Source organism: Streptopelia decaocto (assembly GCF_964273445.1).
Source record: "Streptopelia decaocto genome assembly, chromosome: 1".
Lineage (NCBI taxonomy): Eukaryota > Metazoa > Chordata > Aves > Columbiformes > Columbidae > Streptopelia > Streptopelia decaocto.
In genome coordinates, this window is record NC_138663.1 from 95,264,617 (window position 1) to 95,282,544 (window position 17,928).

At 37.7% G+C, this 17,928-nt stretch overlaps 1 protein-coding gene across 4 annotated transcripts in view; it reads right to left on the reverse strand.

Moving 5' to 3' along the window:
* Positions 1-17,928, reverse strand: part of PPP2R3B (protein phosphatase 2 regulatory subunit B''beta) — a 55,894-nt gene that overhangs the window by 23,751 nt on the left and 14,215 nt on the right. Inside the window, exon 1 of one of the 4 annotated variants that reach the window (XM_082043355.1) lies at positions 14,416-14,832. The exons of the other annotated variants lie outside the window; for them this stretch is intronic. Within the exon in view, the coding sequence (XP_081899481.1) occupies positions 14,416-14,562 (147 nt within the window). The 5' untranslated portion in view covers positions 14,563-14,832. Of the gene's footprint in view, positions 1-14,415; positions 14,833-17,928 lie in introns of those variants that run through there. 4 annotated transcript variants of the gene reach the window in all.

Genomic DNA, 17,928 nt, shown 5'->3' on the forward strand with positions numbered 1-17,928 from the left:
AATGCATTTAGCTTCAGTAAAGAATTTACCTTGTACTTAGTTTCCAAAAGAAAGGCTAGTAAGGGAGAGAAACAAATATAACACGTAACAATAGAGTTTGTGGCAACTCAAAATTAGCAATTAAACATGAAGTCTTTCATCCCAAGGCCACTGTTCAAATTTTAAAACAACGGTTAATGCTATAGGGTGGCTCATCCTAGTGTTAAATATGTGCATCTCTAATTTCCAACCAGAATTGGGGGGAAAAAAAACAAAACAAACCACAACAAACAACCAACAAACCCGAACAACCCCAAAACACTCCAACCCTCATTTTACTCCTTATGACCTCTGTCAGAGTGCCTGTAAAAATATCCAGCTTTCCTACCACAATCAAAATCCTTCCTTAAGTCAGTGAAAGAACTGGGTGCTTACAGACAGCAGATTTTAATTTGCAGAGTTCCAACCCAGAAGCCTTCAGTGGAAGGCTTACACATGCTAAAAAAAAAAAAAAGTCTGAATTAACCTTTTTTTTCCCTCCTCCGCATTTGAGGCGGCCTTTGTTTTCACAACTGCAGAATTACCTCAAGTGAGTTACAAGTTTTATTTCATAGATTTAACTTGAACTCATGATACCTAGAGCCCAATGCCTGACATTTTCTGAGAATCCTGTAAGTTACACCTTTTCTACCTCATCATTAGTTCAGTGGTCCAGCTAATGAGGTGTCAGCTTAGAACAGAAGTGCCACAAGGCATCAAAAAATCCCTTCCAACTGTAGACTTCCAAACTTTTGGGAAGAAGAAAGATAGCAACATCTTATTCTCTAAGTACCATTACCACTGTCACTACAAATAATGTATATAGTTGTTTTAACACCTTGTTTCGTTTTAAAAACCTAGCCCTGGCACTTCAGTAGAGCCCTAGCAGTTACCCTATGCAAAATGCACTAAAGACCTGTTCCTTGGACTAGTACCCCACAGCCAGACAGCCAACACGCTTCTGAGCGCCAGCAATCAAACCATCTTTACTCAAACTGCTATGTTCATCCCAAACAGCACACATCTTATTTCCCTTTTTCTCCATTTACAAGATCTACCTGGATAGCTGTCCCTGTGTGAGCTTTTCAAATTGCCAATGAAGTGGCAGGTCTTCCAGTTCTTCAGAGATGCCCAACTAGGTGTGCCTCATCTGAGAAAAGGCTAAGTGTCAATTATGGACTACTAATGTCCTTTGAACTTTTCAGGTACCATGAGGTAAATCAGTATGTCAAGATGTAGTATAGACAGACAAAGTATTTTTAGAATCCACTGCTAGGAAAATTTAGTGCCTGAGATTAAAAAAAAAAGTATATTTCAAAAGGAAAGGTAGGGGAAGAGTAGTTTCCAGACTACACTGGAAAAGGGCATGAGAGAAGAAGAAAGTCTATCAACAGAACTGTTTGTTCATTGCAAACTTCATATTATTTCAGAAACTACTAATTTACTTCAGATACCTCAGAGTACACAACAAACTATTTCCATTTGTAACAGCTGTACTTAAATGCATGTGGAGATGTCAGGATTTGTAGTAAGACCTGTCCTAGTACATGTAACTTCCTTGAGTGTTATTTAAAAGAGTTATACAATAAAGACCTATTTTTCATCTTTGTTGTAAACATGTTCAAGACGATGATTATGAGGAAGAAGTTGAGCAACAGATTCATAACTGAAGATAGCAAAAAAAATTATTTTTCTAAGATGAAAATGTTATGTTTAAGCATGACTTTGAATTCAGTATACTTAGTGTGAAAATATACAATACTTAATCTGTAAGACAGTACATATATTCAACTCTAAAACCAAGTACAGAATACAAAACTCTCACTGCATGACAAAGTATTAACTCTCCCTATATTGAAAGATGTTGTCTGTTTCTGCATGCTGGTTTCTCAAAGTCGGTGAAAGAAAAGTGTATGATCACAATCATTCCCAATAGATTTATTTGGTGCCTACATGTAGGCATCTAGTGAGAATACCATCTAGGGCACAACCCAAAATGCCCTTTAATATTCCATGTTGTATCCAGCAACCAGCTTGGATCTTGTTCTGCATCTGCCACGCGGATGTTCCAAGCTCACTTAAATGCTTCTCAAATGCCACCTGCAGCTCGCAGTTTGACAACTGAATTGTCCTGTTAATGTCAGTCAACACAGGGCTAAGAGCTGGAACCAAAGAAAGAAACGGGCTGTCCAAAGCTATCAGCTCCAACTAATGCACCCTGAAGTTAGTGTTGTATCTTCTTTCTTTCCTCACCTTCCCCTGAAGGGCCAGGGATTCTTCTCTCAGCCTGAATCCCATCCAACAACCAAAGGCTCCTTGTACAACTGAAGGCACTCTGCTGAAGGAATACATGATACTAAAAGCACTCAGCAGGCTCCACTGCTTTTATAATTTCAGCTAGTTACTTCTGTGAAGTGCACATATTGTACAGCTGATGAGAAGAGTCAGTTCTGTTATTTCAAGCAATCAAAATGCACTAATTGTGCGAGATAAAACTGTTCTACAATTCATCAGAACTTTATCCAGGGAATTTCTTCATTAACAAGAACTGTTAGAAGTCTGCTAACACTGAATCTTTGAATGGAAAAGCCTTTTTACACAACTATTCCATTTCACTGGTCAGTTTAACATTTAGAAAGCAATCTACAGTTTGTTATGGCTTTAAGTTAAAACCTTTAATACTGTTACCAGCAAGCCAAACTGACAAAGCAGACTGGTTTGGTTAAGTGAAGATTTTCACGGCAACTTGACAAGAAAGAATACAAAACATAATACACTTGGAGTTAAGGATAACAGCTTTATAAGCTTGTAAATAACTCATCTAAATAGGAGTGTGCTGAAGTGTCAGGACTGAATGGCACACGTTAACCTCTGCAATAAATATATGGAAAGTCCAGAAGCTGTAAGTGTATTTATTGTAAAGCTGCCACTGCTATTTGAGTTTTACCCAAGAGATGGCAAGTGAGGGTTCCTTGAAAATCTTTTATTTATAATAATGTAAACAAACTTAAGATTTGTCTCTATGAGAATTCAAGGAAACCTTTAATACATAACCAGTTCTCATTCCAGACATACAACCATAAGGACTGTCCACAGCTCTCCAACACTTACTTGCCTTTAGTTTTACAAAGGAGGAAGTGGACATTTATATCCCAGTGGGGTCACTGTTCAAAGGGAAAACTTCCCATTTTGTTTTGTGAATCTGGATCCAGATACTTTTCCAGCTGTTGCCAGTGAGCGGGAAATAAAACCATTATTATAATTACAGTATAGCCATATGTTAGTATATACCAGAGAACATGGATACACCTAACTCTAAAGAGAGAATCTCAGCCTTCTTGCTAGGTAGTCACCTTATACCTACCAACAGATGAGCTGCACTCAGCAGTTAACTTGGTTCTCAGCAAAAATGAAGAGAGATTTTTAAAATGAAGTGCCCTTTTCCATCTTTCTCAAATAAAAGAACGAGCAGATGTTATGATGGAATTGTTAAACAACAGGATGTGTTTCTGAAATAAAAAGGGAGGTGGTGCTTGTTCCCACATATTTTAAGACTGGACTCAGTCAAGGCTAGATCTATATTTGCACATAGAGACTACCACCCAGAGGTACTCAGCCTCACAAAGGAGTTAAAGATGTGGATTCAAATGCAAGTGAGTGAAACCTCAAGTAAAAAAGACTTGCTGGAAAAGGAAAAAAGGTGAATATGTTTATGAATGCAGTATTTTTAGACAGCTTACTGATTAAGACACTTGCTCATTGAACTGATACGGTATTTGCATTGTTTTAACATGACTACAACAAAAAAGATAAATTCATTCAGAAACACTAGTGCTTTCTAGTATCTAACAGACACCAACACTTCATGCCTGTTTCTCTAAAAAAAAAAAAATTAAAACATATTTACAGAGTTAGCATTCAGCTCTTCTGGTATTATTAGACATGAATTTCCATAAGGATAGCCATATTAGAAAAATGTCAATGGAATACATACAACAGGGTCAAAACAATAGGAACCACAAAAACTCTACCTCATTTATACCCAACTTCACATTAAGTTTTTACTAAGAAGTCATACACCACAATCCCAAACAAAAAATGGCATTAAATACCATAAATACTATATTTTTACCTATCAAATATGTGAAAGTTTTGTTTATGTCTTAAGTATTTTTAACTAAAGAATCTAAGAAAAAAAGTTGCAATATTTTTGTCCTGGTTTTGTTAAAAAGAAGTTTATCTTTTAGTGAATTTCCCTGTTAGCTAAAGTCTTTTTATTAACTGCAGTTTTCTGAAAAGCTAGATACATGTTTTGGTAGACATAGTAATGGAATGCAAGATCATTTGATAATGATGCATCTTGCCAGATGTGCAAGCAGGAGGTGAACTGAAACTGACCAACTAAGTATTCTATCCCATTCACATGATACTTCATATAAAAGTGGGAGATCACAAGGATCTCGTCCCCTTTTCCTTATGGCCGACATCAGGAAAGGACCTTGCAAGTTGTCCCTGCAAACTGAGGCCTAATGACAGGCTGAATCCAGTTCTGGCTGGTGGCAGAGTCCAGTCCAGGACTTCTGGGTGCCAGCCCTACATCTGCTGGAGCAGTTGCCAGGACTTTCGAGATTGGTTTTGTATATTTTGTATTATTTTCTCTATTTCGATTAGTAGCATTAGTAAAGCATTTTTAATTTTTCCAACTCACTTCTCAGTCCTTCTTTCCTCCCCAATCACCTGTCCTTAGTGGGAAGGAGGGAGAGGGGGCTAACAATAAATCTACCACAATTTTATTGTCACCCTGTAATCAAACCTTGACAACTTCTCACATGTGCAACTCATAAGTTAATCTACTTCTTCAATAGACTAGGTCTTCTATTCTCATGTATCACACTTCATGCTAATGTCACCTGGGTAAAACAAAGTGCATAATGAGCTCTGAGGATTTTCTGCAAAGGTATGCTATTCTGCCTTTTAAATTCTAACATCCCAGCAACCACCCAGGTACAATGCTTATAAACCACCCAACAACAAAAGCAGAAACTGAACAAAGTTCCCAATACATAGTAAAAAACAAGTCAACACAGAGACCCAGAGAGCAATAGGGTGATACTGATGAGAGCTAAGGGCTGTTTAGCACCTGAACTTGAAAATAAATTCTAAGCTTCTGCTACACTATTTTATTCTAAATGAAAAGTCTCTCCTTTATTAAATTCAGGAAGTTCTTGCAGAATACAAGGTGTCTTACAGTTTGTCTAAGTTAAATGGTAATTGTGAATGTAAGAAAATGTTATCAGTATGCAGGTTCAAAAGAAGTACCTGACCCACCTTCCCATCTCTGTTTTTATAGCTGTTAGTCTAAGTCTGGCCAATAAAAGTCACAGGGATATTTCTTCTTACTATCTCTTTGATTGCACAGTGAAAGTCAACATTTCCCTCTACATCAGCAAGTGACATGATCAGTAGCTTTATGGAATTTGAATCTTGAAAACAACAGGTAAAATATTTATGCCACTATTACCTATAAAATGATTCAGTCTTATTTGGAAGGAAAAGACATTACTTTAGAAAAATCTGTTCCAATACCTCAAATATTTTGGCATATTGAGGAGCTTTCAAAAGATCTGCTTCAGGATAGGTAAAGTAAGCTTACTACCCGAACTTGCCTGAGGACAAGCCAAGAGAAACATCTCTTCTGTAACACCAGCTCTCTTGACCTTGTGGCAGACACTCAGATTTCCAGTTATCTAAGTTAAGTGATGTTTGTTCCTTGTTCTCTGCATGCTCTTCATTAGCCTTTTCTAGCAAAACTAAAAAGACAGATTATTGCAAAACTTCACTGGCTGTACCACTTCCCATTTGGCTTTATATGCTGAACAGTATTTTTTCCTCCGTGAAAGATGATCCTTTGACAACTTCAAGCTTTCAAAGTTGTTTTTTGTTTTTTTCTCCAAATCTAGCTATTGCCCTGAAAATACCTTGAAAACAGTAAGTTAATCTGAAAGCTTAATAATGAAGTTTCACAGCAAGGCATAGAGGAAGCTACACCACTGTACACTTGCATCTTCACCCCCTCTCACACACAGGGTTTGCTGATCTTTGTCAGCATTAGTGGTAGTGCAGCAATCCAGTGAATCGCCTCTGGTCACCAACACAGCTAAAATGCAAGTTTTTTTAAAAAAACAAATCTATTTGTCCTCATCCAATCTCACACAGTTGATTTCACTTAGAAGTAACACAGTTCTGATGCTAACATAAAGAAGATGAGAGGAATACTGTGGCAGTATTGTTTGAAATAAGTTCCATTAGGCTTAAAACCATACTAAGATTGTGATTCATCTTGCCTGACTTGATTAGAAAGTTAAGATATGTGAATGAAAAAGCTCAGAGACACCCTTCCAGAGCATGAAGCTATGCTAAAAAAAGGTGGCAGGCTATATATGTAGAAGTCTTTCTTCTGTCATCAAACATTTTAGTCCCAGTTGCTCCTTCCTATCCCAGGACTTCAGTTTGCTATCCTTCAGTCACTATCTGGCAGCTGCTTTTGGATGTGCTGTAGAGACTAATTTTATCATACATACTCCTCTTTCCTTTCCACAGCAAAAGATAAACATCTATTAATTTTAACCTTGATGCAGCTTTAGACCAGCCTACTTTTGCTGCTAGCCTTAACTCAGATCAGTCCTCTGATCCAGTTTGGTCTGTAGTCACTCAAAATTTGTGTTACAATGAGGGAAAGGAAATGGAAAAGTTCACTTTTCCATAAAATTCTAGCCATTTAGAATTAGAAGATAAAGTACTGCACTGTTTATGATTTTATACACACTGGTCACCTGAATTAACACAAAGGAGCAAGGCTCAGCAACCGTCCCAATGCAGCCTGTGTTCTAGTTAGCAATTCTGTGTTCACCTTCAAATTCTGATGAAATGTGTTGGGAGCCTTCTGCCTGCATGCCAGGTTGTGCACTCATCTCAGTTTTACACAGATCTTACTGCTACCATTCTCATCTCATTTATGCATGTTTTTGGCAGTTTACTCAAGCCTATTGCTGTACAAAAGCCTATGGTAATTTGGTCTTGTCTGTCATTCGGCGCAAATGATAATTCTCAATGCTAAACCAACTTTACTCTAGAGACAGAGCAATATACTGCTCTGTCTCATTTTGGCGGAATGAAAGAACCCTGGATTTCTGGGATTGACATGTTTCATCAAGTAGCAACTCCATGAGCAAATCAAGAGAGATCCAGTGAGGTTTAGAGCAGTGAAGAGCCTAGGATCCTTCTTCATGTTTCAACAGTTAAAATGTAGTGCTCAAAGGAATATGATGGAGTTAGAATGGCCTAAAAATATACTCAATTTCTTATTTGTTATAAACATATAAAAACAACTCTAAAGGATGGGAATCTTTTGTATATTTCACTATATGCCAAGCTCACTGTGTTCAGAAGTTCATAGCACAATGTTACTGTAAATTGAGATAAAGCAAACGGCAAATCTAACTGATATGTTCCATCTTCTGTCCACTGACAACGCGAATCAGGCAAATAATCAAATTCTGCTCTACCTTTAATGCAGTAATTCACTAGTAATATGGTCCATGTTGAGAACAAACATGAATTTCAACAGCAAAATATCAATCCTTCTAGAGTATCCCCAGCTAACAAGTAGAAGGGATAAGAAGCTACATTCATTTCAAAATTTAATGTTGGAAAATTCAGCTTACTATCAAACTAGAATTGAGGTCTATTTTGTCACTGAAATACCATTTGTATAGTAACTTCTGATTTTGAGGTTATACCTGAAGGTAATTTCTCTTCTTATTTTAAGTCTCAAGACAAGAGAGTAAGAAGTAGCTCAGCTAGTTACACTTAATTGCATGAAAGCTACCGCACGCCCATCCAGTCCGAGTGAAGCTGCTGTGGTAAAGGCCATGACTGGATAATCTTGAAAGTCTTACTAAGGCCTAAAGCTTAAAACATTATTTCCTTTTTTTTTTGTTTTGTTTTTTTAATAGTGGCATAGCTATGAGTAGCTCTTTTCCCCTTGAATTTAACCAAGCCATGTTTAAACAGCCAAAATTTCAAGAGAAAGTACTGAAGGCTCAGTATTTAAGCAGAACATGCAAACTTCGGATCATCTACACAAACCCATTTGGGATAGTGTGTTAATTCTCATGTAGGAAGAGACAATAGGTAGTGGCATCCAGGAAAAGCTTCCACCCAGAACTATGAAAGATATTGCATCTCGTATATTGAAAGATATTGCATCTCTTATATTGAAATTAAACCCACATTCAACTAAAAGCATGCGTAAATGGTCACCACAGAGAAGTAGTATTACATATGCACATACAAAAGTAGCACGCAATAAACAAGCAAACACTGGAAAGCTTTCAAATGGTCAAAACCTGATTTTCACTAGTTCAGTGAAGACTGAACTCTCACTTTTCTGCATGATACCTAACCAGTGTAGCACACACTTCCAAATCTCCTCACTTTCAGTAACACATATGTTGCACTAACAGATCTCATACTCAAGTTCTACAACTCTGATTTTGGAAATACCATGTTTCTCCTGATTTGCAGTTTGGTATAGCTGACCTAGACAAATCATGAAGTCCGGCTGGGAACTGGAGAATGCTATTTTAAATGCATAATTGCTGGAGAAACACCTCCAAACATGGCTGCATATGCTGAGGGTTTTTGTACAGTCACACAGAGCTGCAGCATCAAAAAAGTTCCTGTTACACAGTTAATAAGAGCTTAGTGATTTATTCAGAAATGCCCTGGGATGGGTGTTGAATGGAAAAAGGAGGAGGGAGTTATCTGTGCCCCAAAGCCATGAGTAACTTGCTTTATTTGCTGATAAAACTTTTACCAAAGGCTTTACAAGAAGTAGGATCCTCTAGCAGCTTGCTGTGGCTGAGCAGTGAAAATACTTTTTGCCGCCTACACCTGCCCTGCTAACTCACAAAAGGAAAGAGGTACAGATTATAAGATGGGGAAAAAAAAAACAAGATTCTTCAGAAAAATCTTTCCTGTGAAAGGCAACTTCTACATTTTTCAGTAAGACAGAAGTGATGCAAAAATGGTAGTCACTGGCTGTGAGTTGCTGTCAAACAGCCTCCATTTTACAAATTATGTCAAATCAAGTATCCCAGTCACTAATGTATCCAGTTTGCCATATAGTTGCAGCTTTCTTGGAAGATACTCCAATCGTAGGCTCAGTCACTACTCTTATTCTTTACCAGGATATTCTGTTGCCCCAATGGCTTTCAGGAGACAAGCTGGAAAGATGCTCTGAGTACATGACCATCTTGATTGTACACAGCCAATGGCCCACACTGGGATTCACTATCTGCAAAGGAGTTTTGACTGCCTAAACATCATTTTAATGGGGAAAAACTGACAGTCAGTTACACCTGAGGCAATTCTAACATTCGCCTACAGGAAACAGCCCTTGTCAGGACAGGCCACCAGTGCAATGCCAAAAGTAACAAATGGGGCTAAGTCAGACATCCACTTAATTCTTCAACTCTGCAATAGCTTCCAACCCTTCCATGTTTACAACAAAACAAGTTTCAATTGCCCAATGCAATTGAGCTGAGGAAAAATCTACTCGAACATGAAAAATATCAAGAATCTTGGCCTTGTCACTAAGCTGCCAAATCAACATTTGGAGCAAGTTTTCTGTCAACTTCTTGTCTGGAAATGCCCCAACAAATACTAATTTGGACAACTGCAAAACCAGTCTCCTACCCCTCTGATCCTGTAAAAGTTGAAGGGTACTTTATACGAAGATGTGCCAAACTGTTTCACGCTTTCTAGCACACAAAGTACTACTGTCAACAGTCATAGAACATCTGCTATTAGTAGCATTAGTGATTATAAAGGTATGGGAAGTATGTTAAAATAGAGAAAAGGCCAGTGAAACTTTTATTACAAGGGAAAAATAAATGAATTTGAACTCTTCAATGTCTGAATTGTTAGGTGAAAAAAATTATCTGCAGAGGGAACTGACACCTAGACCCTTAAATCATGCATGCAAAAAGGCTGTAATGTGAACTTGAACAATATTGGCTTTTCTAGAGAATAGTATGCATCTGCATAAATTTTTTACCAGCCATGAGCAGGTGAAGCAGCTGCTACCACAAGGCAGCCAATACATTTTACACTTGAACCAGGAGTCTCCACTGCAGAAGTGGTAAAAGAACCTACCAGTTTGATTACAGCTTCCTTTAAGAGGCTAGAGCTTAAGACCTGGCAAACCATTACCAAGGGACCACTTATGGAAAACCTCTCATCTTAACTAGCCAGTCTCAGTGAGCAGTTTAGATATTTTCATTCTATCCTAAATGCTGGCACTTGCTCCAGAAAATTTGCGTTATGTCAGCAAACTAGCATCAAGTGTAACAATTAGCTACACTCAGAATGAGACTTCCATTCCCTGCTTCACTCCCCAGCCTGAACACCTGGGTTTTGTTCTTTGAAAAAAAAAAAAAAGGCAAAAAAAAAGCATGTGTGTCTGATGTAAAACTATTATGTAAAAATGGACATTGAATCCTCCCTCTGTGGTATTAAAAGGTCTCCAAATGACATTAAATTAGAAAATTGATGCTAATAGGAAAGCTGGCCTGCCAGACCTCTAATTGTTACACAACCCACTTCCGAGACTGCAGTTGTAAACCCAACTGCCTCACTTAAACTTCTTAAAATTCATTTTACCTCAGAAAGGGGAAGGTTATCTTCATGATGGGAAGAATCAGTGCCCCACAGCACAAGCACACACCAGCCCAGCACGCATTAGCATCCACAGACTCTGTATTCGTTGCTGCCTTGAATGTGCCACCGGGATGTACGAAGCATTTTGGTAAGAGGGGCGCAAAAGTGATCAGAGGCACTAACGTCTCAACCTCCTTCACTTAGAATAAAGCCAAACTTGCGAGGCACTGCAGAAGTTGAAGAAATACTTCTCATACAGCTGACATAAATAGCACGCATGAGCAACATTTAGTATCATTAACAGGTGGTCATGGAACCAGCAGATCTCCATTTCCATGTTGAGATATGACGCACGCAACTACAGGAATCACCAAATAGTAAGAGCAGATAAAGGTATGGCATTAAAAGTATCAGAAAATATGCCAGTCCTCAGTTCTTGCACTGACATTCAGAGGATTAATTCAAGACTTAGGCCAGCTTTTTTTTTTTTTTTTTAGTTAATCACATTCAGCACAAATTTGACTTTAAAAAAAAAGATCTAGTTTTAAATTTAGAACTCAACTATTCTACAAAGTGATGTGGCCTCTAAGTAGCAAAAAATACCTGTTTTCCTAGTTTAGCTAACACAGAGTTACATGGGTATAACTGTGCCACTGTGCACAGATATATTTTATTCTGTTATCATTTGGTTCCAGCTTCAGACATTTTCCTCACATAGCTTGGGTAATGATGCTGCTTACATTCCATCTCTGACAGGTAGGGATGTCAGCAGCTGTGGGCTAAAACACTCTACTCAGCTATCAGCCAGTAATAAGCCTTTCAGTTCACATCTTTAAGTTGCCAGTACATTTGACACAGTGATTTGATTTCTCTCTCCAAAGTTTCAGAGAAATTGATGAGCAAGATGGACACAGTGCATCTTCAAGTGGCGCTTTCACTATATTCCATAGGTGTTAAATTAGCTAAGTAAGGTCTTTCTTACAAGCAACAACAGGAGAAGACAGACTAAAATTAGTCTGAGTTTTATGCAGTTATGTATCAAAAACATTCAGTTCCCCTATGTAAGAGAGAACACTTCAACAGTTGTGTATTGTTTCACATCCCTTTTGAGAAACTGATCTTTCCAGAAAGCCCTATTGTTCTCAGTTTTATCAATTTTCATTAATAAATGCAACCACTGAGAAACAGCCTGCTCCACCCACCTCACTACTAGCTGTCTACTTAAAGATTTTCACCAAACTCAATCTGCTATGGTCCACTCCTCCCAAAACACAGGGATTACCTGCAAAGATTACTTACATGGCTCTATGCAAAAAGCCACTGCCTTAGAATTCCTAAAACCCAGTCACTCCGACCCACCTCAGAACAGGTGTTGAACCCCATGTTCTCTCACCATCCACCACCATTACTCATATCTTATTTTAAGGGAACAGCTTTAATAGCAATAAACCTCTTGAAGAGAATCTGCCATTTGTTGAATAAGTTATAGAAACTACATGGATATGAAAAATTATAAGAGTGTAGTATCATGAGTGTAGCATTAGTACAGAAAAACAGATTGTCTTTCATTTCTGCTCGATTTTAGCTTATTTTACATCATAGGCATAAACTGCTCTGTCTGAAAGAATATTCCAGTGATATAAGAGGTTGTAAACTCCAATGGCAATGAAGCTTTAGCAAGTGAAACAAGAAAAAAATTTCATGTTATTCTACAAAAGCTGTAAGCAGCTTTTAATTTCAACATGAAATTTTTTCAATGATTATGTAGATGATAAATAGCTATTCTTTGACAGGCACCTAACCCACAAGGATAACTTAAAATTAACACTAAATCGAAATGTGAGGTAAAGAATGTCCAACTTCTTCTATACCAACAGTTATCAGCACTCATATTTTGTTTATTTAGATCTCCTTAAAATCATGAAGTTGAAGCGAAGTACCATTAAAAAAAAGGAGCCTCAGGTAAAACATACCAAATTGAGCAAAAGCAGACATGAGAATTTAGTTTTATACTCCTGTTAAGTCTGTTTTGCCCACAGAGTTTTGTCTGTAATATAATTAGGTGGTTTAACATACATTATTCTACAATTGCCATTTACCCAGGAAGTGCAAAATGAAACATATGTTTGCATTGTAAGTTTATAGCTGGCAGCATGCTAAAACCAGAAAAAACCCTACAGATTAGACAAGCTGTTTACTAAAGCACTTAGTTGCCAGTAGATATGCACTGCCATACTATATTGAGATGTCTTCTAGTTCAACATAAAAAAGCCCAGCAAAAGTGGAAGTGATCCAACTACCATTTGATGGAGAGCAGATCAAGTTAAGGGGCAGCACACACGGTAACAGTTGTTTGTTTACAACAGGATGCCATGACTAAACTTGTCTCATGCTCTGAGGTGTCTAAATATTAATTGATACTGCTACTTTTAGGTAACTAAGATAATATTTTCTTTTCCTGTTATCTCTAGTCAACAAGTTTCCTCCTCTGTCTCCAGTTCTCCACAAAAGAGTCAAGTCATAAAATCCTTTCATTCACAAGTTTATGCTGAATGGCACAAAAGAGCAGCGTCAGTACTTGGATTCTACTTTGCACAAAGAAGCATAAACATTGCTTATATAGCTCAGCTAAAACTAATAATGTAGAAGACAGAAGGCTAACACATTTTTAGGGTCATAGGGCTCTATGGCCCTCTCTTGAAGGTCACCTGAAAGGGACACTACTGCACTGAATTCAAATTTAAGTAGTCGTCTATTTTTAGATTTTAAAAACCAGAAATCTGAACATAAGGCAACTTTTATTCAACTGCTAAACTTTCCTTGATTTAGATAAAGAGTAAAAGAAACAGTCACATATATTATCACTGATATACTTTTAGGACATGAATTAGATGTGAAGGTGAGGTAAGGACAAAGTGAATCCTTTCATAACCACCAAAAGCCTTAAAGTTAAGTGTGTTGGAGCAAATAACTTTCAGTTTCTCCAATAAGAGAGTTGTATGCTTTTTCTCCCTCTCAAAATCTCTCTTTGAACATTTACTCTGTAAGTAGTTTTCCTACTAATTACATGTTTCAAATACTTCTATTTTCAATTATGAGCTCACTTTAAAATGGTGGATTTAACTCATTGCTGCAAAACAGCAAAGAGGTCCATGTGCAAACCATGTAGCAACAACTGATCTTATCCAAATACAAAGTCCAAAATAAACATGATCTAAAGGAATTCAGGGTCACCATGTAAGCATGAAAGCACCTTTTAACATAACGTTTGAGTTAGTAAAGTTACAGCCTATTTCAGTATATTTTATATGCCCAGTTTCAGTAAAAGGCAAATGAAAACCCCTTGGGAAATGCATGCAGATTACAATGATGCAGATTAAGGAAAACAGTCTTTAAAAGCCTAATAGCATTAAGTGTGCCAACTTTCCACTGCATATGCCTCTGTGCAAACATCATACTTTATCTATGCTACATGCTTCAGTAAACTCTCATTTTTTGGTTGCAGAAAACTTCCTGCACAGTCTTCTAAAACACAAAAAAAATCATCATATATGGAACAGACTGTCGAAATCCTGCTAGCTGATGAAAAACTTGCATGTATTTCCTGAAATTTGTGTGGCTGTGAAGGTACAACTGACAACAATAACTTAATGGTATAAGAAGTGAAAGACAAACCTGGACTTGCTGAAAAGCTTTCAGTCTCTTCTTGAATCTAGAAGGTAAAACAAAATCACATCCTCGAGCTAGCAATGCCAACTCCTTTCTTAGGTCGGGATCTTGCCGCAAAGAAATCTCCTTTATCCTCATGCTTTCGGATTTCATATAATGTCTCTGTGTGCCAGTCCAGGCACTTGAGTCCCAGTAAATAGCAGAGCTGTTGTATTATCGCACAGTGCCACTTAAAGCAGCAGCTGCACCCGAGTTCTGTGATATTACAAGAGAGTCAGCTCAACTTCGTCTGCTCCATACATTAAAGGGAACTTGGCTGGAATCGCAAAAACAGACTGGAAAGTCACTTCGGGGGCCTGCCCTTTCGTACACGCATTCCAAAGTCTAAATGGGACAGTACGGAAAAAAACAAACCTGTTTGGAGAAGCATCTATAAAAGCAGCTTCCAATTTTAAAAACGCAAGCCTTACAGGAATGCAGAGAAGCCAGCCCTGGTCATTCTGTAGCTTCCTCCTCCTCCTTCCCATCCCCCTCAGCTTTTCCTTCTGTCACAAAACACTCGCTGTCTAGCTTCAATGAAGTACCTCACCGAAGGATAAGGCTTTCATATTATACAGCAATTAAATTCCTTTTAAACTCTTCAGTCCTTTAGCAGGAACCCTATTACACTGGGGAAATGAAAGCAATAACAGAAAAAGCTGTAGATGGACTTTCAGCTCACAGAGTTTCACAAAATAGGTTTGTATTTTTATTTTTTTTTTTACATTCATCTAGATCTAATTTACTTCATCTCAAGAATCTAATAATTCAAATGCTAAGTCAGAAAGTAGTAGCAGAAATGAGGCAAATGTTACCATAACGAAGTGCTGCTTCAAATCATGTTTCACAGTAAAATTACATTAGAAATATCAATGATGTAAGAAAATCTGAAAGTTGTTGACAGGATACTTTTTTCTTAAACAGGAGTTTTATAAACACTAACATGCTAGACTGCATACGTGTCACATTTCAGTAGTGCTAGAGTCAGCTACTACTCTATTTTCAGTTTATTGAATCTCAAATACATTTTATGGGGGGGTGAGGCCATGTTTTAGTTCACAGCAATCTTCTTCCTAGAAAAAAATCTGATAAGCTTTCGTGGAAATTAAAGTGACCTTCTGCCCTTCCTCCTCTATGGTTTTAGGTACATTAATTGGTAAGTGGTGAAGTTTTTACATTTTAAATGAGCATTCCTTTCCCATAGCAATCTTTAGGAAATGCTGCTATTTTGATGAAGATTTTTTCAAATATCACAATTGAAGCTATGAGTACGGCAACTCTTGCTATTCTAGTCTCAGCTGTGAATACTTTTAGCATCCCCAAATTCTCTAAGATGTCAGTATTTTACAAGCCTGTAACTTGTCATGCACAGGTTTCATTACTAACAGCATAAAGGGAAAGATGTCTTACTCTGTTTTCATTCCTCATGCTTCAAGTGAGGCCACTTTCTTGGTTACACAAAGATATACATAGCCCAAGAAACATTAAAACAACTCTTTCACCACAAAGTTCAAGGTTTCTCTTACTGGACAGCATTATTTTACCCCTGTGCTGTGTTACCTATAATCTTTAGCCCTATTCATCCATTCATAGCCATTCTGTCATGTAACAATATATTAAAAGCCCACAGTAAATATCCTTGTAAGGTTAAGGAAAGAGTACTAGTGAAATTAAATGTTAATGAAAGAGTACTAGCGAAATTAAATGTTAATGAAAGAGTACTAGTGAAACATGATTTGTCTTAATTGGATCTTTTTTAGTTTATCACACATTGTTAGAAAGTGAATGATGACAAAAAGCCTGTTTTCTTGTTTTTAATTTAGTATCCAGTTTCAGTCCCCCCAGGCTTCTTTATTGCAACTCGTTATGAAGATATTTATTTCTTTCGGAAGCTGGAGAACAAGAAAGGAATTGACAAGGCGAGAGTCAGACATGTTGTGGTTGGCATGACCAGACGATCAAACTGCATTGAGCAAAACTGGCTGTCACTCACCGTCTTGTAGGAAGATCAAATCAACCAACCTGTGATAACTGTGGGACGACAGGGAAGCCAGCAGGGAGCTGGGTGTGCAGCACCCAAGAGCAGCATGCGTGGAACTTGAGACGGACTGAGGTGTTAAGAGTAGGAGAAGAATCCTGCTCTGGCAACAGATGCCCATTCCAAACCAAGATGTTTGGGGAAGGTCAGAAAGGTTGTATTGCAAGGCAGATTGCATTTCAGGTTCAGCAAATAGGCCATACTTTTAAGTAAGGAAAGGTATCTTCTCACCTAAATTGCTTTCTATTTTCACCCCTTTTCACAAGGGGTTGCACTCACATTCACTGCCTTGTTCACAGCCTTGTTTGAGGTGGCTGTAGCACGTCATTAAGATGACTGACTGCCACTGGGAGAGCTGACATAGAGCTCCAGTTCCTCTGAACCTGCTTAAGGAACATCATTCAGAAATCAGTGTTCCAGTCTCCACTTTGGAAAAAGTTGGAGATTTCCCTTTTTTTCTTCAAATGGAGCTCAGAGTCCATCATCACTTAACCAGCATATTATGTTTGGTATTTTGAATATTCTGTGTTTTTTTGGTCATATCTTCTTCAGGCAGTGAAGTATTAAGTCATTGTTAGATTAATATTGTTTCGGCACTATTGTCGCTAGTCTGGTTTCAAACCTAGTGGTTGTTTGCATACCTGTATGCAGTATAGTTCACAGGTTGCAATATATAAAGAATCTACATGCAATTGAGCATTTAGTTGCAATACATTGTGAAAGGTAATTATACTGGCAGCTATAAATTACCTCCTTTTCACCATCTGAACGGAAAAGAGTTTTGTACTGCCACGTTTGAGGAGATACAATCATTTGTAAAGCTATGTGGTCAAGAACCCCCTAAGACCTGTTTTAACCTTTTCAGTCATGAATTAGCCCCAGGGGAAAGGGAAAGTCAGCTTCCATCCAGATTGAACTAGGAGCATTCAGGCATAGTGTTACATTTATTCTATATCTGAATTCTCTCCAGTGAAAGCTACGGCAAAATCCTTTCCTGGGTGAAGGGCTGGATGACAGCCATGGAGCTGTTCACGTATTCTGGCAGCTTATTATTAGCTGGATAAACAGAGGGGAAGGTGCATGCTCAGAGCTTCCTTCCAAAGCTAAAGATACACACTATGAATGGATCTGACTCAAGGGACTCTGGCTAAACAGTTTACCACTTCAGAGATCTGAACATATACAATAGCAGTGCAACATTTATGCAGCCTTAATACAAAAGTATTCAAGGGAGACAAAGATGAGGATCACTAATAGTTTGGGTAATGTGGAAGAAATAGAAACTTTAAAAATACCTGAAAAAACCTTAAGCATTTGCCTACGAAAATGCAATTTCCTATTCAGAAGCAGACACTGACAGATATATTATTAATAATATATATTAATATTATTAATTATAATTAATAATTAATAATTATATATTATTATAATATATTAATATT